This window comes from Thalassophryne amazonica, chromosome 12 (assembly GCF_902500255.1).
Source record: "Thalassophryne amazonica chromosome 12, fThaAma1.1, whole genome shotgun sequence".
NCBI classification, from domain to species: Eukaryota; Metazoa; Chordata; class Actinopteri; order Batrachoidiformes; family Batrachoididae; genus Thalassophryne; species Thalassophryne amazonica.
In genome coordinates, this window is record NC_047114.1 from 61,767,460 (window position 1) to 61,789,952 (window position 22,493).

Genomic DNA, 22,493 nt, shown 5'->3' on the forward strand with positions numbered 1-22,493 from the left:
CATATGCAGTACCGTTGCTTGAAAATAATAAAACACGTCAGTCAAAATGTTGTAAGCAAAAGGCAATAACCTTCATGAATTTCTAACACCGGTGCTCACAAAGACCGAGCGTATCGACAGTGGTAGGGGAGGAGATATTACCTCGTGCTGTATGCATGCATTTGAATTGGAATAGACATGTTATATTTTTATTAATTTTATTGTTATTATCATTATTACTATTATTAAGAAGTCTTTGGGCAGTAGAGTGCATGTCTAAAACTCTTTCATACCATATAAATTCATCATAAAATGCAGGGAAAAGATGATTATATAACCACACTGGCATAAACACAGAAATTCACTTGTTTTAGTGGAAAACTGTTCATTTTAATTTGATCTAATACAACAGCACTGCAAGAATTCCTCCCTTTAAGCAGGAAGAATACAACCACTCCAGACTACCTTCTGTCCATAATTTGTCCCTTTGGGTTGTATTGAACTCTTAAGCCCCGTTTACACATAGACGGTAAGAGCTCCCGGAAGCATCCCGGAAGAGTTTTTGGCCGTCTTAAGGATCACACGCCGTTGTTAACGCCGGCACTAGGGGCGTGGCTTAGTTCCGGCTTTACCGGGAATCATCGAAAAAATTAAACATGTTGAATAATTCCGGGAGCGCTCCCGGAGAATTCGCGTGACGACGGAGACAACGCGAACAATGGCGTTTGATACTTTTTAATCGCCGTTTCAACCTGCCCCTTCCTGTAGTGCCGCAGTTTACACCGCCGTAATTGGCGGCCGGCGTTGTATCCCTAATCAACGGCGTGTAAAACGGCGATAGAGCCCACATCGGCGTCCTCAAGGGCGTTGTAACCGGCGACAGAGGCAGACAAAACGGCGGCGCTAGCGGACAGTACGCCGTTCTAAATACCACCTCCCGGAACGGCGTTCCAAATGGCCGATAGGCGGCGGTCAATATAAAAACGCTAGTGCGCTGCATGCAGGCCTCTCACTCGTGGCCAGCTCCAGATATTTTTGCAGAGAAGCTCCAGTATGCCTCCTAAAAGAAAATTGGCAGCGGCAAGGACTTACCAAGAGGTCTGGTTCAGAAGCAGAGGGTAGCCCTGTGGTGGAGGGGGAAAGGAAGGAGAAGAAAAGGCTGAGGATGATTTCCCTCCCTCTGCAGTGACAGAGGCATGTATTGCTGCTGCTTCAGCCTATTATACTCTGGGGGCGGTGCCTATATGCAAAAGTTCCTGGAGTAACGCAGGATTTGCCTGGATAAATCCAGCGGCACACAGGGCATTATCGGCGGCAGCAGAACACCGCCGTTCTCATGCGCGTCTTAACCTGCGATTGTAAAGGATAGAACTGGGTATTAACCCCCGTTGCCTGATGTGTGCCGGATGCTACAGCGTCAAAACGCCGCTTTATTCGGCGGATTTAGCAGCGTTTTATCCGCGTATTTGCGGATAGTATGGCGGCCAAAACGCCGGCGAAATGCTCCGCCCCTTTCCACCACGAAAACAGCCGGAACTACCGCAAACTTCGGTCTACGTACTGCCCGCCGACAAAACCATCTATGTGTAAACTAGGCTTAAGAGGTTCGTATTTATGCTCGTTTTTATGACATCAAATCAAAATCAGGAACTTCAGGCCATTCCATCTAAATGTTTTTAATATAAACAAGATACTAATATAAACCTTTGCCAACGCTAGTTTCCAATTCCACAAATTTTTACCTTGGAAAAAATTTTTAAGGTCAAAGTGTTAGGGTTAAACCCGAGAAAACAGTGATTAGGACTCAAAATGCAGAAAGCAAGCCAAAATACAAAACAGAGTAATTTATTGAAATGTGTAGAGAGTGTCATAAGCCAAGAAGCCAAGCACTGGAGGCGGGGGAGACCACTGGAGCTAACAGGAGGCAGGAACGTCACACCCCAAACACCGTTTGTCTGGAACCAGCACAGAACAGGACCAGGTGGCACAGTGAAGCAGAGGGAACCAGGAGCTCTGAGGACACAGGAAACACAGAGTTAGTATACATGTACGTAAGCTACTGAATAAAGCACAAAAAGTAATCCAAAGACGAGGTCGAAGAAACCTGCAGGCAAACTGAGTTTCCGGCGTCTGAGAGCGTGGAGAGATGAGGTATTTGTACAGGTGGTTAATGAGTGTGAGCAGGTGACTCCAATCAGCTCCACAAGTGGCTCCAGCAGACACAGGAAGGGAGGGGGAGTGAGGCAGAAACAGCAGCAACCCAAGGCAGCACAACACAAAGTCCTGTTAGAAGTGGCTTTTCATAAGCTAAAATATTTTATAAAATTTAGATCAAAACGGCTTTTCAATGTTAAAATCAAATATCCGCTAAACCCGCAATACAGAGCCGATGCGGATCAAACTTAGTCCATTCATTGAGAGTGGCAGCTTGCACCTCATTGTCACATGTGAAAGTGATTGAGACACTTTTGATTGAGATATAACGCAAAGTGTGCACCAAATGAGCTTTTCCATGTTTGTTCATGTAAATGGAGAATCTTCTTCACAGACTAAGGTTAATTATGGAGTTCCACAAGGTTCTGTGCTAGGACCAATTTTATTCACTTTATACATGCTTCCCTTAGGCTGTATTATTAGACGGTATTGCTTAAATTTTCATTGTTACGCAGATGATACCCAGCTTTATCTATCCATGAAGCCAGAGGACACACACCAATTAGCTAAACTGCAGGATTGTCTTACAGACATAAAGACATGGATGACCTCTAATTTCCTGCTTTTAAACTCAGATAAAACTGAAGTTATTGTACTTGGCCCCACAAATCTTAGAAACATGGTGTCTAACCAGATCCTTACTCTGGATGGCATTACCCTGACCTCTAGTAACACTGTGAGAAATCTTGGAGTCATTTTTGATCAGGATATGTAATTCAAAGTGCATATTAAACAAATATGTAGGACTGCTTTTTTGCATTTACGCAATATCTCTAAAATTAGAAAGGTCTTGTCTCAGAGTGATGCTGAAAAACTAATTCATGCATTTATTTCCTCTAGGCTGGACTATTGTAATTCATTATTATCAGTTCCCTGAAAAGCCTTCAGTTAATTCAAAATGCTGCAGCTAGAGTACTAACGGGGACTAGAAGGAGAGAGCATATCTCACCCATATTGGCCTCTCTTCATTGGCTTCCTGTTAATTCTAGAATAGAATTTAAAATTCTTCTTCTTACTTATAAGGTTTTGAATAATCAGGTCCCATCTTATCTTAGGGACCTCGTAGTACCATATCACCCCAATAGAGCGCTTCGCTCTCAGACTGCAGGCTTACTTGTAGTTCCTAGGGTTTGTAAGAGTAGAATGGGAGGCAGAGCCTTCAGCTTTCAGGCTCCTCTCCTGTGGAACCAGCTCCCAATTCGGATCAGGGAGACAGACACCCTCTCTACTTTTAAGATTAGGCTTAAAACTTTCCTTTTTGCTAAAGCTTATAGATAGGGCTGGATCAGGTGACCCTGAACCATCCCTTAGTTATGCTGCTATAGACTTAGACTGCTGGGGGGTTCCCATGATGCACTGTTTCTTTCTCTTTTTGCTCTGTATGCACCACTCTGCATTTAATCATTAGTGATCGATCTCTGCTCCCCTCCACAGCATGTCTTTTTCCTGGTTCTCTCCCTCAGCCCCAACCAGTCCCAGCAGAAGACTGCCCCTCCCTGAGCCTGGTTCTGCTGGAGGTTTCTTCCTGTTAAAAGGGAGTTTTTCCTTCCCACTGTAGCCAAGTGCTTGCTCACAGGGGGTCGTTTTGACCGTTGGGGTTTTTCCGTAATTATTGTATGGCCTTGCCTTACAATATAAAGCGCCTTGGGGCAACTGTTTATTGTGATTTGGCGCTATATAAAAAAAAATTGATTGATTGATTGATTGATATTAAATTCAAATGCCCACAAAATCCACAATCTGGATCAGATTTGCATCAAACTTCGTCAGGTGATAGTGAGTGCCAGTCTGTACCTCACTTTCAAATATGGGAGGGATTGGGGCACGTTTAGTTGAGATATAACTAGGGAATAACCCTGTTGTGGTGATGATTTGCGGACGTTCATGCAGGTTATACGGTCGCAAATTGAGCTTTACCAAAAAGGAGTTTTACCTGCAACATGTTAGCAGAGCCGGTAAAACGGATATTTGCGACTGTAATCCAGCATGAACGTCCGCAAATCATCAGACACAAGGGGGTTATTCCCATTCTAATCCAATTCCATCGTTTGCATGGTTCATCTTTCTGTACGTAATTCGGTCGGCGAGGTTTACCGTCGAGGCAGCATCGCTCCAAAAGCAGTTGGGGCGCGGAGTAATCCATCAAATGTGAAATGGTAATTCTGTATCAGAATCCACATCAATACTTTCGTATGGTATCTTAAATTCAGCCATTTTGGCATCGTCGTCGCTATGCAAATTTCTCTCACTCTAAGCTGACACTGCCATTACTGACATCTGCGTAGCAGTGCACGCGGTCAGGGTGTGGAGTAATACATGAAATGTGAAACAATGGAATATTTTGCGACCTTACACCCAATATTATACAGTCTGAAATCTCACATGATTAACCAATCAGATGGTCACAAAATCTGTAATCTGGATCAGATCTGGATCAAACTTTGTCAGTTGATAAAGGATGCCATCCTACATAAGGCTCTCAAATATGAAAAGAATTTAAGCTTTTTTTTTTTAACACTTATGAAGTTTTGAAAATTCTTTCAGTGTTAAAGATAGGGATTTTTTTCCAATTTTTCAAGATTGTTCCTGACTTTGCCTTATGACCTATGGTCTTGAAAATTGAATCACTTCTTGCATGTCAGGATGTGAATCTTCAGTAAAAATTTCATAACAATATATGAAAAATTATGGGCTCCAGGCTGTTCACAAACAAACAGGCGAAATCATAACCTCCTCCATCTTTATTGCAAATCTCTCTGTTGTCTGAATAAAATATAAAACATAAAATTAGATGACATTTGGACAGTACGTCCTTTTACCAAGATTTTCACCAAACTATAATGGGTTTCCCATATTTAAGCATCCAGTATTTCAGCTGTGCAGCAGAAAAGTAAGTTCATACCTTTGCTGAGTAAGTGTTCAGGCAAAAAGTTCAAAGCAAAATATAACCTTTTTTGGGGAATGTAACCATGTGACACTGTTTGATTACAGAAGATGTACGTGGCCAGCCCTTACACAGACCCCGTGATCGCACCGGATTCAGACCCACAGCCACTCGACGCAGGTGATGGTCTGATCTGGGTGGTAGGACCCGTCCTGGCTGTGGTCTTCATCATCTGCATTGTGATCGCAATCCTCCTTTACAAAAAGTGAGCTGGACAGAAGAAATACTACACAATCATTATGACCATGTTGCAGGAGTTGTTGACCAGAAACGTCAAACATTAGCAGTTCTAATACAGTGATGAAAGTTTTCCAGAAATTACTAGATTTCCAGATTTCTGGTGTACTATTGTTGATACTGGACATTGTTCCATTGGCATCATGTGAGTGATGCTGACAGTAGCACTAACCATGGTTGGTGGTAACAAATAGTCTTGATCATCGAGCCCCTCTTTCTAAATCCACGTTCTTTCAAAAAGAGTTTTGAGGGAGCCATTTACTTAATGTGAAAAACAGGTGCCAATTGGATGACAACTCTTCCATCAGAATTATAGTTGTTGTCGCAGGTAGTGCAGCAGATAACAGAAAATTTACAGAGGAATCTTTCAAATGGTGAAACAAGCATAAAATTCAGCACAAATACTCCTTAGACATTACTATTAAAAAAAAAAAAAAAAAAAATTGATTGACCACTTGAGTTTTCAATAGGCACCCAGATAGGGGGCATTTGAAGAATTACACAGGGGTTGAAATTAAAAGACGCTCCAATCATATTGAAAACTGTACCACATTGTTTATCTGATCATAAAGATTCCAAAAGAATTTAGTTTGGACTATGTGTGACTGAATGTTATGGAGTTATAGGGTAAAAACAGCAAGAATGGTGACACGGTCAGTTTCAGTTTGTACAGGGGTCAAAAGTAAAAGTTGCTCCAATTTTGGTTAAAAAAAAAAAACAAGAAAGAAAAAAAGTGATGCCAATTATTGGTTGAGCTAATAGGATTAATACATCAAATAATTTTGACTGTGTTGAATTCTTGGTCTGCAAAGTAAAGGTCACACAATGTCAATGTCCATTGGATTCTATGGCATGTGACATATGTTACCCTGTAACATGATAACTAAGCATGACCCATGGTGCAGCCTATTACTTTTTAATACCCTATTAATTCAACCAATAATTTGCATCACTTTTGACCAAAATTAGAGCAACTTTAACTTCTGACCCCTCTACACACTGAAATTGACCTTTGTCACCATTCTTGCTGTTTTTACCCCATAACTCCATGACATTCAGTCACAGCTCATCCAAACTATATCTTTTTGGAATCTTTGTGATCAGACAAATAATGTGGGATAGTTTTCAATATGATTGGAGTATTTTTAAATTTTGACCCCTGTGTAATTCTTCAATTGACCCCCACCTGGCTGCCTATTTTTCAAAAGAGTAATGTCTAAGGAGTATGTGTGCCAATTTTGGAATTTGCTTCCAAACATTAATGATTGTTACAGTTTTCTGCTCCACTGTGAAGCATGGCAACATTGGAGGAGAAAAATATTTTGGTTATCAAAAAAAAAGGGGGGGGGGGGGTCTAAATAACATTTATACAATTTATACATTAATACAATAACATAAATTAGGAAGGTGCTTTATTGGCCATTTCCATTTCATTCCCAGCCCGATGCATGTTATCATTGTTATTATCACTTGCACCACCCAACCACATATAAACCATATCCACTACTGCTAACCAAACAAAGCACATTAATTTACCCCTTGGCCACATTAGCTACAAGAGACAGAGGCAAGGTGACCAGCTGCAGCTGCAGCTCAGATTGGGCACTTTACAGTGATGCAACTGGTGATTGCCAGTCCAAGTGATGACAGCATGTCATACTGTATGTTGATTGCTTGCTTGAAAAAAAAAAAATCATCCAACATGGTAGAAAACATTCCCAGATAGCTGTATTTCTGGATATCTCTAATATAAGTTACCACAGCTATGCAGATGACACACACTTATATATTACAGTTTCATCAGGGGTCTATGGTCCTATACAGGTACTGACTAAATGCACTGAGCAGTTAAACAAATGGATGTGCCAGAATTTTCTGCAGTTGAACAAGGAGAAAATGGAAGGAGATGTCTGTAGACAGTTCCATTCTTTGCATCTTAAAACCACAGAGCAGACTAAAAATTAAGCCTGAGTCATGGACTCAAACCTCACTTTTGAGAAGCATATAAAGACAATTACAAAGTCAGTCTACTATTGTTTAATGAACATATCTAGGATAAAAAAGACTGTCTCAGCAGGACCTGGCAAAACTTTTCCATGCGTTTGTCTTTCGTAGGCTTAATTATTGTAACAGCATCTTTACAGACACCTGCAGCTAACTCAGAATGGCACTGCTCGAGTCCTAACCAAAACCAAGAAAGTGGACCACATCGCTCCAGTCTTGAGATTACACTGGCTCCCTGTCTGTCAGAGGATAGATTTTAAAATTCATCTGCTAGTCTATAAAGCTCTAAATGGTTAAGGGCCAAAATATATCAGAAACCTCCTCATTGGGTATGAACCATCAAGAACACTGAGGTCATCTGACACAGGTCTGCTCTCCGTTCCTACAGTCAGAACTAAACATGGAGAAGCGGCAATCAGTTTCTATGCTTCCTGTATCTGTAATAAACTCCAAAAAAATTGTAGATCAGCTGAGACACTGAGTTTATTTAAATCAAGGTTACAAATTCACTTGTTCATCTTTACTTTTAACGAGATTATCTTAAATCTAATTGAAAGATTGGCTCTGATGATTTTTAAATTGCTTCTCTTAAGTTTCGTCTTTTCTTATTCTGTTTTAATGTCTCTGTAAAGCACTTTGAGTCACCCTGTTGTTGAATTGTGGTATATAAATAAATTTACCTTGCCTTGTCTTGCCTATGTTGTTTTTTGGGAGGGGGTTTCTTACATTTTATAACAGCTAGCAAGAAATAAACTGCTTTAAATCTTAAAAACCCTGTTTTTGTAACCAGATACGTCAGACGTGATTCTTAAGACATTTTTCTTAGATGTTAGCAAGCTAACAAGCTTCACTGTGACAAATTTTAGTGAAACAAATCAATTGAAATTTTGTTCATTCAAACAGTTGGGAGACATGATGGGTGCTGTTGCTGCTGCTGAATGGAATACAGCCGCATTCTATTCTGTGCTAGATCAGATCAATGATAACATGGGATAAAAAAAACCAAAAACACGCTGTTCCAGAGCATACCAAAGTAGCAGGTGGAAAATGACATTATTGGCCTGTGTTTCATTATGAGCCCTCCTTGTCCAGCTATTATAGATAACCAGTGTCCATGCAAAGTAACACTAACCTCCACATAATAATAATTAGCATGAACAAAGCTTAACAGGATTGTAGATGCTAACTGCATATGCTAACCACTCTTAGCTTTTTTCTATAGCCCACAAATGCTGAACTTTCTTTTGGATATTCATCAAACTTGTTTCAGTTTAGACCTTCAGACAGCCAACAGTCTGACCCTGCTGTATTCCCATTACAACCACTGCAAGCAATCAACTTTTTGAATACTAATGCATAATATTGATTTTACTCTGTAACCATCTCTGTTTCCTCCTTTGTCTGTCTCTAATTATTCCTTCCACTGGGCTTCGATCACTGAAAATAGCAAACCTGACAGGTAAGATTACACCAATGTTAAACTGGTTTTCTCTTTTTACTTTCTCCCTTTTTACTGTTTTTCCATTTTTACTTTTTTCCGTGTGTGTGTGTGTGTGTATGTGTGTGTGTGAGATCAAATATGGAAAAGGTCTTGCATAAACAAAGGCTGATTGATTGTTAGTGCTGCTGCATGCAGAATTCATAACTGCAGTGCACAGCTCAGCTCATCTGAGTGAAGTCACTGTCCTCACAATATTTTCAGTGTTTAAAATAAAAATTGTGCATTACGAATGATGACAAGACAATCAGTATTTAGTTTAGAGATTGCCTAAGGAAGCAGAGAAAAAAGTTACAATTTGTTTTGGCACACCAAAGTTAAAAATGCTATAGCCTATAACACAATGTGGTAACATTAGTTACAACACTTCCAACACTTTTCTAGCATTTATTATCTTGCCAAAAAGGAAGTTTTTGCAAGATCTGTTACTCAGTATGTATGTTTTTTTGTTTGTTTGGTTGGTTGGTTTGGTTTTTTGTAATCATTGCATTTTTCACCTTTAACTCGCTCTGGAGCACACAAGTTTAAATTGTAGACTCATACAGCTTCACATATAGCAGTCCTAAAAAGATACCTTTCAGCACACAAAAGGATTGAGGTCAAAGGTCAAGGTTACAGGAAGGTCAAACACTAAAATCACCAAAACAACGTTCCTGGATACAGTTTTTGACATTTTGCCTCCAAATTTGCCATGACTATAGTACAACCCCAATTCCAATGAAGTTGGGATGTTGTGTAAAATGTAAATAAAAACAGAAAACAATGATTTGCAAACCCTCTTCAACCTATATTCAACTGAATACACCACAAAGACAAGATATTTAATGTTCAAACTGATAAGCTTTATTGTTTTGGGGCAAATATTTGCTCATTTTGAAATGGATGCCTGCAACACATTTCAAAAAAGCTGGGACAGTGGTATGTTTACCACTGTGTTACATCACGTTTCCTTCTAACAACACTCAATAAGCATTTGGGAACTGAGGACACCAATTGTTGAAGGTTTGTAGGTGGAATTCTTTCCCATTCTTGCTTGATGTATGACTTCAGTTGTTCAACAGTCCGAGGTCTCTGTTGTCGTATTTTGTGCTTCATAATGCGCCACACATTTTCAATGGGCGACAGGTCTGGACTGCAGGCAGGTCAGTCTAGTACCCGCACTCTTTTACTATGAAGCCACGCTGTTGTAACACGTGCAAAATGTGGCTTGGCATTGTCTTGCTGAAATAATCAGGGACGTCCCTGAAAAAGACGTTGCTTGGATGGCAGCATGTGTTGCTCCAAAACCTGGATGTACCTTTCAGCATTGATGGTGCCATCACAGATATGTAAGTTGCCCATGCCATGGGCACTAACACAACCCCATACCATCACAGATGCTGGCTTTTGAACTTTGCGGTGGTAACAATCTGGATGGTCTTTTTCCTCTTTTGTCCAGAGGACATGACGTCCATGAGTTCCAAAAACAATTTGAAATGTGGACTCATCAGACCACAGCACACTTTTTCACTTTGCATCTGTCCATTTCAAATGAGCTCGGGCCCAGAGAAGGCGGCGGCATTTCTGGATGTTGTTGATGTATGGCTTTCACTTTGCATGGTAGAGTTTTAACTTGCACTTGTAGATGTAGCGATGAACTGTGTTAACTGACAGTGGTTTTCTGAAGTGTTCCTGAGCCCACGCGATAAGCTCCTTTACACAATGATGTTGGTTTTTAATGCAGTGCCACTTGAGGGATTGAAGGTCACGGGCATTCAATGTTGCTTTTCGGCTTGCTGCTTACATATAGAAAGTTCTCCAGATTCTCTGAATCTTCTGATTATATTATGGACTGTAGATGATGGAATCCCTACATTCCTTACAATTAAACATTGAGAAACATTGTTCTTAAACTGCTGGACTATTTTTTCACGCCGTTGTTCACAAAGTGGTGATCCTCACCCCATTTTGCTTGTGAACGGCTGAGCCTTTTGGGGATGCTTCTTTTATACCCAATCATGACACGCCCCTGTTTCCAATTAACCTGTTCAACTGTGGAATGTTCCAAATAGGTGTTCTTTGAGCATTCATCAACTTTCCCACTCTTTTGTCCCAACTTTTTTGAAATGTGTTGCAAGCATCCATTTCAAAATGAGCAAATATTTGTACAAAAACAATACAGTTTATCAGTTTGAACATTAAATACCTTGTGTTTGTGGTGTATTTAATTGAATATAGGTTGAAGAGGATTTGCAAATCATTGTATTCTGTTTTTATTTACATTTCACACAACGTCCCAACTACATTGAAATTGGGGTTGTAAATGGCCTTACCCATAAGCCATTACCTGGGATAAGTGATTACCCTCCACCTTCAGGGTTTACCTTGAGGTCAAAGGTGACATAAAGTGGGTCAAATTTCAGATTTGAGTAAAACATGTCGTGTAACACACCAAATTAAAGTACTTGATGAGAAGATCCAGAATATATCAGATCATATTCAAATTGTCAGAGGTTTGTGTGCCACTATGAACCTGAGAGCCGTGTTGTCTGGAGCCTTTGTGCTCCTGGTAGGGTCTCCCATGGCATACTGGTCTCAGGTGAGGGGCCAGACTAAGACTGGTTCACAATACACCATGACAGAATGAGGCAGAGGAAATGTGACCCGGCCCGGAGGAAGCCCGGCTCCCCCATCTAGAGCCAGGCCCGGATGGAGAGCCCCTCAGCAAGTGCCTGGTGGCTGGGCTCTCCATGGAGCCCACTCGGACACAGCCCAAAAAGACAATGTGGACCTTCCAACTTCAGACTATGGGCTCACCACCCGCAGGGGGAACCTCTGATGTTGGGTGCGCTGTCCCGTGGGTGGCAGTGAAAGTTGAGGGCCTCAGCAGACCAGACCCGGGCAGCAGGGGCTAGCTCTGGTGGTGTGGAACGTCCCCTCGCTGTGGGGAAAGGAGCCGAAGCTTGTATGGGAGGTGGAGCGATGCCAGTTCCATCTGGTGGGCCTTGCCTCCATGCACAGCCTCGGCTCAGCTGTAAGTCAGACTCATTTCCGGTGGGGGTTGGCCATTTGCCAGGGCTGTGCCTTGTCACCAATCCTGTTTTGATATTCGTGGACAGCATATCAAGGCGTAGTTGGGGGAAGGAGGGTTTCCAATTTGGTGGGTTCAGGGTCTCATCGCTGCTTTTTGCAGATGATGTGGTCCTGTTGGCTTCATTGGGCCGTGACCTCCAACACTCACTGGATCAGTTCGCAGCTGAGTGTGAAGCGGCTGGGATGAGGATCAGCACCTCTAAATCTGAGGTCATGGTTCTCAGCAGGAAACCGATGGATTGCCTACTCCAGGTAGGAAATGTGGTCTTGCCCCAAGTGAAGGAGTTCAAGTATCTTGCGGTCTTGTTCACAAGTGAGGGGACAATGGAGCGTGAGATTGGCCGGAGAATCAGCACAGCAGGGATGCTATTGCAATTGCTCTGCTGTACTGTTGTGACGAAAAGGGTGCTGAGCCAAAAGGCGACACTCTCGAGCTACTGGTCAGTCTTTATTCCTACTCTCATCTGTGGTCATAACGGTTGGGTCATGACAGAAACAACTAGATCGCAGGTACAAGTGGGTAAAATGGGCTTCCTTAGGAGGGTGGCTGGTGTCTCCCTTAGAGATAGGATGAGAAGCTCGATCATCCGTGAGGTGCTCTGATTAGAGCTGCTGCTCCTTCACATTGAAAGGAGCCAGCTGAGGTGATTCGCACATCTGGTAAGGATGCTCCCTGGGCGCCTCCCTGGAGAGGTGTTCCAGGCACATCCATCTGGGAGGAGACCCCGGGGAAGACCCAGGACTAGGATGGAGAAATTATATCTCCACACTGGGCTGGGAACACCTCTGGATCCCCCAGTCAGAGGTGGTTAATGTGGCCTGGGAAAGGGAAGTGTGGGGTCCCCTGCTGGAGCTGTTGCCCCTGCTACCCGATCCTGGATAAGCAGTTGAAGATGAATCATTTGGAAATGTCGTCATGAAAAAACTTGCAAAATTATGATTTTTTTTTTTTAAGGGTGTGAAAAAGTGTGCAAATCATCATTGCAGACTCTTGTAACTTCACATATAGCAGTCCTATGGAGATATCTTTCAGCACACAAAAGGGTCAAGGTCAAGTTCACAGGAAGGTCAAACACTAAAATCATCTAGATTACGATTTGTTTCCCAGTGTAATCTTCACGTGCCTTAACTAAAGCACTCCTTCTGCTGAATCACCTCTAAATTATTTACACATTATTCACTTTGCGTGTTTTTAGGAATCCGCTAGCTTAGCGCAGCTACTAGCTCTTAGCCGATTTAGCATGGCGGCTTCTCCTGTCTCTCCCGCACTTTTCTGCTCTGGGTGTGAAATGTTTAGTTATTCCTCGGCCTCCTTTAGCAGTAACGGTACTTGTAATAAGTGTAGCTTATTCGTAGCTTTGGAGGCCAGGCTGGGCGAATTGGGCGGCTAAGCTACCAAGGTAGCTTAGCCGCCGTTAGTTACCCCCTGGCAGATCCCGAGCAGCCGGGAAAGCAGGCCGACTTGGTGACTGTGAGGAGGAAGCGTAGTCCTAAACAGAAGCCCCGTGTACACCGCCAACCCGTTCACATCTCTAACCGTTTTCCCCCACTCGACGACACACCCGCCGAGGATCAAACTCTGGTTATTGGCGACTCTGTTTTGCGAAATGTGAAGTTAGCGACACCAGCAACCATAGTCAATTGTGTTCCGGGGGCCAGAGCAGGCGACATTGAAGGAAATTTGAAACTGCTGGCTAAGGCTAAGCGTAAATTTGGTAAGATTGTAATTCACGTCGGCAGTAATGACACCCTGTTACGCCAATCGGCGGTCACTAAAATTAACATTAAATCGGTGTGTAACTTTGCAAAAACAATGTCGGACTCTGTAGTTTTCTCTGGGCCCCTCCCCAATCGGACCGGGAGTGACATGTTTAGCCGCATGTTCTCCTTGAATGGCTGGCTGTCTGAGTGGTGTCCAAAAAATGAGGTGGGCTTCATAGATAATTGGCAAAGCTTCTGGGGAAAACCTGGTCTTGTTAGGAGAGACGGCATCCATCCCACTTTGGATGGAGCAGCTCTCATTTCTAGAAATCTGGCCAATTTTCTTAAATCCTCCAAACCGTGGCTATCCAGGGTTGGGACCAGGAAGCAGAGTTGTAGTCTTACACACCTCTCTGCAGCTTCTCTCCCCCTGCCATCCCCTCATTACCCCATCCCGTAGAGACGGTGCCTGCTCCCAGACCACCAATAACCAGCAAAAATCTATTTAAGCATAAAAATTCAAAAAGAAAAAATAATATAGCACCTTCAACTGCACCACAGACTAAAACAGTTAAATGTGGTCTATTAAACATTAGGTCTCTCTCTTCTAAGTCCCTGTTGGTAAATGATATAATAATTGATCAACATATTGATTTATTCTGCCTTACAGAAACCTGGTTACAGCAGGATGAATATGTTAGTTTAAATGAGTCAACACCCCCAAGTCACACTAACTGTCAGAATGCTCGTAGCATGGGCCGGGGCGGAGGATTAGCAGCAATCTTCCATTCCAGCTTATTAATTAATCAAAAACCCAGACAGAGCTTTAATTCATTTGAAAGCTTGACTCTTAGTCTTGTCCATCCAAATTGGAAGTCCCAAAAACCAGTTTTATTTGTTATTATCTATCGTCCACCTGGTCGTTACTGTGAGTTTCTCTGTGAATTTTCAGACCTTTTGTCTGACTTAGTGCTTAGCTCAGATAAGATAATTATAGTGGGCGATTTTAACATCCACACAGATGCTGAGAATGACAGCCTCAACACTGCATTTAATCTATTATTAGACTCTATTGGCTTTGCTCAAAAAGTAAATGAGTCCACCCACCACTTTAATCATATCTTAGATCTTGTTCTGACTTATGGTATGGAAATAGAAGACTTAACAGTATTCCCTGAAAACTCCCTTCTGTCTGATCATTTCTTAATAACATTTACATTTACTCTGATGGACTACCCAGCAGTGGGGAATAAGTTTCATTACACTAGAAGTCTTTCAGAAAGCGCTGTAACTAGGTTTAAGGATATGATTCCTTCTTTATGTTCTTTAATGCCATATACCAACACAGTGCAGAGTAGCTACCTAAACTCTGTAAGTGAGATAGAGTATCTCGTCAATAGTTTTACATCCTCATTGAAGACAACTTTGGATGCTGTAGCTCCTCTAAAAAAGAGAGCTTTAAATCAGAAGTGCCTGACTCCGTGGTATAACTCACAAACTCGTAGCTTAAAGCAGATAACCCGTAAGTTGGAGAGGAAATGGCGTCTCACTAATTTAGAAGATCTTCACTTAGCCTGGAAAAAGAGTCTGTTGCTCTATAAAAAAGCCCTCCGTAAAGCTAGGACATCTTTCTACTCATCACTAATTGAAAAAAATAAGAACAACCCCAGGTTTCTTTTCAGCACTGTAGCCAGGCTGACAAAGAGTCAGAGCTCTATTGAGCTGAGTATTCCATTAACTTTAACTAGTAATGACTTCATGACTTTCTTTGCTAACAAAATTTTAACTATTAGAGAAAAAATTACTCATAACCATCCCAAAGACGTATCGTTATCTTTGGCTGCTTTCAGTGATGCCGGTATTTGGTTAGACTCTTTCTCTCCGATTGTTCTGTCTGAGTTATTTTCATTAGTTACTTCATCCAAACCATCAACATGTTTATTAGACCCCATTCCTACCAGGCTGCTCAAGGAAGCCCTACCATTATTTAATGCTTCGATCTTAAATATGATCAATCTATCTTTGTTAGTTGGCTATGTACCACAGGCTTTTAAGGTGGCAGTAATTAAACCATTACTTAAAAAGCCATCACTTGACCCAGCTATCTTAGCTAATTATAGGCCAATCTCCAACCTTCCTTTTCTCTCAAAAATTCTTGAAAGGGCAGTTGTAAAACAGCTAACTGATCATCTGCAGAGGAATGGTCTATTTGAAGAGTTTCAGTCAGGTTTTAGAATTCATCATAGTACAGAAACAGCATTAGTGAAGGTTACAAATGATCTTCTTATGGCCTCGGACAGTGGACTCATCTCTGTGCTTGTTCTGTTAGACCTCAGTGCTGCTTTTGATACTGTTGACCATCAAATTTTATTACAGAGATTAGAGCATGCCATAGGTATTAAAGGCACTGCGCTGCGGTGGTTTGAATCATATTTGTCTAATAGATTACAATTTGTTCATGTAAATGGGGAATCGTCTTCACAGACTAAAGTTAATTATGGAGTTCCACAAGGTTCTGTGCTAGGACCAATTTTATTCACTTTATACATGCTTCCCTTAGGCAGTATTATTAGACGGTATTGCTTAAATTGTCATTGTTACGCAGATGATACCCAGCTTTATCTATCCATGAAGCCAGAGGACACACACCAATTAGCTAAACTGCAGGATTGTCTTACAGACATAAAGACATGGATGACCTCTAATTTCCTGCTTTTAAACTCAGATAAAACTGAAGTTATTGTACTTGGCCCCACAAATCTTAGAAACATGGTGTCTAACCAGATCCTTACTCTGGATGGCATTACCCTGACCTCTAGTAGTACTGTGAGAAATCTTGGAGTCGTTTTTGATCGGGATATGTCATTCAAGGCGCATATTAAACAAATATACTGCTTTTTTGCATTTACGCAATATCTCTAAAATCAGAAAGGTCTTGTCTCAGAGTGATGCTGAAAAACTAATTCATGCATTTATTTCCTCTAGGCTGGACTATTGTAATTCATTATTATCAGGTTGTCCTAAAAGTTCCCTAAAAAGCCTTCAGTTAATTCAAAATGCTGCAGCTAGAGTACTGACGGGGACTAGAAGGAGAGAGCATATCTCACCCATATTGGCCTCTCTTCATTGGCTTCCTGTTAATTCTAGAATAGAATTTAAAATTCTTCTTCTTACTTATAAGGTTTTGAATAATCAGGTCCCATCTTATCTTAGGGACCTCGTAGTACCATATCACCCCAATAGAGCGCTTCGCTCTCAGACTGCAGGCTTACTTGTAGTTCCTAGGGTTTGTAAGAGTAGAATGGGAGGCAGAGCCTTCAGCTTTCAGGCTCCTCTCCTGTGGAACCAGCTCCCAATTCAGATCAGGGAGACAGACACCCTCTCTACTTTAAGATTAGGCTTAAAACTTTCCTTTTTGCTAAAGCTTATAGTTAGGGCTGGATCAGGTGACCCTGAACCATCCCTTAGTTATGCTGCTATAGACGTAGACTGCTGGGGGGTTCCCATGATGCACTGTTTCTTTCTCTTTTTGCTCTGTATGCACCACTCTGCATTTAATCATTAGTGATTGATCTCTGCTCCCCTCCACAGCATGTCTTTTTCTTGGTTCTCTCCCTCAGCCCCAACCAGTCCCAGCAGAAGACTGCCCCTCCCTGAGCCTGGTTCTGCTGGAGGTTTCTTCCTGTTAAAAGGGAGTTTTTCCTTCCCACTGTAGCCAAATGCTTGCTCACAGGGGGTCGTTTTGACCGTTGGGGTTTTACATAATTATTGTATGGCCTTGCCTTACAATATAAAGCGCCTTGGGGCAACTGTTTGTTGTGATTTGGCGCTATATAAAAAAAATGATTGATTGATTGATTGATCAAAACAGCTTTCCTGGTTGCAGTTTGTGGTTTTTGTTTTGTTTGTTTGTTTCTTGCCTCCAAATTTGGCATGAATATAGAGAATGGTGTTGCCCATAAGCCATTACTTGGGATAAGCGACCGATCTTCAGAATCAGAATTGAATTTATTGCCATGTAACTTCTGACATACAAGGAATTTGATCTGGTGTAAATGGTGCATATCAACAGTAATAAAAAAAGAATCTGTACTTTGTGGGGGGGGGGGGGGGTAAATGGGGGTATTTATTTGTCTAACTGTGGATGGAAAGAAACTGTTTTTGTGTCTTGAGGTTTTTGTCCTGATGGACCTCAGCCATCTGCCAGAGGGGAGAGTGACAAAGAGTTTGTGTCCTGGTAGAGAGGAATCAGCCACAATCTTCCTTGCTTGCCTCAGGCCCTAGAGGTGTACAGGTCATGTAGGGATGCCAGATTGCAGTCGATCACCTTCTCTGCTGCGTGGATGATTCGCTGCAGTCTGCACTTGTCCTTAGCAGGGTCAGCAGCATACGAGATGGTTATAGAGGAGGAGATGATGGACTCAATGATGGCAGTGTAGAAGTTCACCATCATTGTTATTGGCAGGTTGAACATTCTCAGCTGCCACTGCCGCTGTCTCAACCTTGACCTTCAGGGTTTGCCTTGAGGTCAAAGATGACCCACAATTAGGCCAAATTTCATATTTGAGTAAATCATGTGGTGTCACACACCAAATTAAAGGGTGTGATGAAAGGATCCAGAATATATCAAAAGTTTTAAGTTGTGACATAATTTGGTGATGTCATAATGAAAAAACTTGCAAAATTTCGATTTTTTTTAAGGGTGTGAAACAGCGTGCAAATCATAACTGCAGACTCTTGGAAGGTCACATATAGCAGTCCTATGGAGATACCATTCAGCACACAAAAGGATCAAGGTCAAATTTCAAGGTCACAGGAAGGTCAAACACAAAATCACCAAAAAAAAACTTTGCTGATCCCAATTTGTTCTTTTTTTTTTTTTTTTGCCTTCAAATTTGGCATGAATATAGTGAATGGCCTTGCCCCTCAGTCCCTCTTCATGGTGGTCGTCCCTCATAGTAGTCTGTCTTGTTCAACTTTTGGCAAGATACCGGTCACCCTCGTTTTCATTAATTTGGTGATGCTGAAAATGTATGTCTATTTCCTGTCACAGTGTAGGTGGTTTAAATGAACTATCATAAATTTTGTCCTATTTAAATATTGTGCCCCCCCCACACACACACACACAGACATCTTCATATGAAGCTGGATATGCCGTTGCAGTGTTTTTTTACATGTTGCTTAAAATGTAAATAAGCTGGCGCTTCCCCACACCCTTCTCCCTCCAGACAGACATTTGGTATCATTGTCAGAGGCCACTTCATAAAGTACACAATATGGTTGTACATATATTTACATTTATAGATGTTTCAAACAAGTAATTTTAGGATCAAAGTTGCTTATAACAGGATAGTTCTAAATGCATATCCATAGAACTGCGACACTTTGAGAACATTTAACTGCAAAGTGTGTCTTAAAAACTGATTTTGCACACTGTGACCCTTTTAATGCAGTATTTATTGAAATCACGTCAATAATAAGTCAGGTTTACTGCCTTTGAAAGCTGTAATTGCTCCTTGGTGTCACTTGCTTCTGACCAGCAAGCGCAAGGACTCTGAACCTGGAACAAAGAGCCTTTTAAGTAATGCAGAGATGATGGCCCACCACCCCACGGACCCTGTGGAGATGAGACGCATCAACTTTCAGACGCCAGGTATGCAAGACACGCACACAGATGAACACTTCTTGTATTTACATATTAAAGCATGCATCCGATTGCTCATCATTCCATCATAAAATATTCATGAAACTAATTTTATCCCCGGTGAGATGAAGCAGACAAAACTGTCTCCTCCACATCAGAACCACCAACTCAAGAAACCAGCATGTACCTGGCAGCTTGCCGCCTATCTGAGAGATCAAAATGGCTGCTGGCCAGGTAGTACAGTCTGTGCTTAGTCATGACTGAGTCACAGCAGTGTGACAAAATCTTATCATCGCCGTTCGCCCACTTTCCACATGCCGGGCTTTGCATAGAAGAGGACAAATTACAGAAACTAGAAGGTTTGTTGGTGTGATTTGATGGCGGCGGCGGCGGTGGGGTCAGTTGTGGGTTAACTGTGATCATTTGTAGAGGATTTAATGGGTATTACCAACTAACACCCCACTGTGAAGCAACATCGCGCACATCGCCACTCTGCTACCCCCCCTACTGAGTTAGATCTAAAAACACAGCTGCTGTGGTACACAACGCTTCCCCTTCACTGAATAGCATCCAAAAGCACAAGACCTGAGCAATAGTGCTAATCGCTGCTTTCATTTATTTATTTATTTATTCGCATGTTGCTAAAAAGCCGACTAAAACTCACAGTTAAATGAAACTGAGAGCACGAGCAGCTCTGGCAATTCAGGTCCAATAGTCCTCTGTTTATGTCTGTGCTGATGTTCCTCCTTTGATCTCTTCACTAGCATTCTTTAATCCTGACTGATGCCTTTTGATCCTGATTGTTTCTCTTTGATCCAGGATGGTGACCTTTGATTGTGATCACTGATCTGTAATCGTTTGTGATGATGTTTGCTCCCGATTGATGAGTTTTGACAGTAATCACTGAGATCCTGATATCTGTGAGCCTGATTGGTGACCTTTGATCTTAATCATTCTGATATGATCTTGCTCTTTGATCCTGAACACTGCACTTTTTTTCTCGGTTGCGGATATGTGAACCTTAACCCCCTTTGTCTGTCTGTCTGTCTTGCTTTGACCCTGTAATCAGGGATCAAGCATAAAAATAGATTATAACAGAGAAAAAAACAACATACACATAAGACCGCTCATCACTCACTTCCTGTCTTAATGTATGGTTCTGAGACCTGGATGCTAACCAAAGGTAATGACTGGTTGTCTTTGCTCATCTTTCCCCAGTTTTCTTGAGCATGATCTATAAACAGGTGCCTCAGTGTTGGGAACCCCAGCAATGAGAAAAGACCAAGTTGATGCCTGTGTTTCAGCCAAGCCCCAACTTCTGGTGCTGAAAATTTAAGCCAACACAAAAGTGTCAAATTTGCAGATCCTACTTGAGGCTAGCTCCAAAAGCTAATCACTACTTACAGACATGTTAAAGTCCCCAACTTTACAACAGAAACAAGAGCACTGTGCTCGTAGACCGCCAACACTAGTTTCCAAATCCACAAAATTTTATCTTGGAAAAAATTTTAACATCAAAGTCCTGTTAGAAGTAGCTTTTCATAAACTAAATAAGATGTGAGTAAATGTCAGGTGTGTGTATTTAGTTCATGTACCCCTGTATAAACTGAAATTAACCTTTGTCACCATTCTTGCTGTTTTTACCCCATAACTCCATAACATTCAGTCACAGATAGTCCAAACTATACCTTTTTGGAATCTTTGTGATCAGACAAATAATGTGGGATAGTTTTCAATATGATTGGAGCATTTTAAATTTTGACCCCTTTGTAATTCTTCATTTGACCCCTACCTGGCTGCCTATTGAAAATGTATGTGGCTAACATGCTTTTACAAAAGAGTATTGTCTAAGGTGGATGTGTGGCAATTTTGGTGCTTGTTTCCAGAAATGAACAATTGTTACAGTTATCTGCTCCACTATACAGGCTATGATAGCAGATAGACGGCTGCTTTTGAAAGGTGGGGTTGGGCTGGTTGTTTACTTGGGTCGTTGCCAATCAGAAACCGTTCTATATTGTGTTGGATGTGGCGACGTGTGTCACTAGCACTTACTTCCGGACGTGGCCATTAGAAGAAATCAGTGTAGAAAGCCCAGGTTTATTCATCTTACTGCCTTTTGCACTGCTACCCTCCTAATTAATGTTCTGTCTGTTTTCTCAGACTCCTTGCTCCTCTGATCACAGAGAAAGCAGTTTATCAAGAAAAACAGTTTACAAACAAACAAGCCTTGCCTCACGTTGTCCTAGCCCATGGATCAAAATAGATTTTCCGTTTCAGTGTGCTCCTTAATGATAAGTGATGTTCAGTGATTTCGGAAGTGGCCTTATGTTAACCTAAAATACAGACAAACAGAAATGACCTTTCAAATCTATGCATATGAATCATTTTGTCCAGTGGTCATTTAGGTTATTCCACAGTGTGCTTAACCTCTGACCCCTGTTGTTGCACAGGAATGATGAGCCATCCTCCCATCCCCATCAGCGAGCTGGCTGAGCACATCGAGCTGCTGAAAGCTAACGACAACCTGAGACTCTCCCAGGAGTACGAGGTGAGAAATGCATTATCATTCAATATGAATGAATGCGTAACTTCCTTATTGTTTAGAGATGTTAAGCCTTTGCATCGTAAAGCTAACATCATTTAACATTTCTCCTGTGTAGAGGATACGTTCATGATTAATTCAGGACAGCAATTTATTTCAATATAACCCGTCTACACAGCAGAGCTTCCATTATCCTAAAATGCACTCCTACATACACAGCTAATGTGTGTGTGTGTGTGTGTGTGTGTGTGTGTGTGTGTGTGTGTGTGTGTGTGTGTGTGTGTGTGTGTGTGTGTGTGTGTGTGTGTGTGTGTGCTTTCTTACAGTCCATTGACCCGAGTCAGCAGTTCACCTGGGAGCATTCCAACCTGGAGGTGAACAAGCCCAAAAACCGCTACGCTAACGTCATAGCGTACGACCACACGAGAGTCATCCTGGCTCCCATAGAAGGTGAGGAGCTTCAGCAAAATGTTTAGTGGTGACAGGCAGGAGAGCAGATTTAAAGTTGGGCGTACACACAGAAAAGAGCAGCTTGATGAATTAGATCTGAAATTGCAAACAGTGCTCAGCACCGGCTGTGTGCAGCAGCATGTGACAAACACGAGCGTGTTCAGATACAGACGGCGCTCCTGCAGAACAAGAGAGGAGAATGGATTTG

General features: G+C 41.8%; 1 protein-coding gene across 1 annotated transcript in view; it reads left to right on the forward strand.

Moving 5' to 3' along the window:
* LOC117521254 (receptor-type tyrosine-protein phosphatase delta-like) overlaps positions 1-22,493 on the forward strand; it is a 188,489-nt gene that overhangs the window by 129,190 nt on the left and 36,806 nt on the right. Inside the window, 5 exon segments of the mRNA XM_034182585.1 lie at positions 5,185-5,342; positions 8,826-8,837; positions 19,190-19,302; positions 21,744-21,841; positions 22,162-22,285. Coding sequence (XP_034038476.1) covers positions 5,185-5,342; positions 8,826-8,837; positions 19,190-19,302; positions 21,744-21,841; positions 22,162-22,285 — 505 coding nt within the window.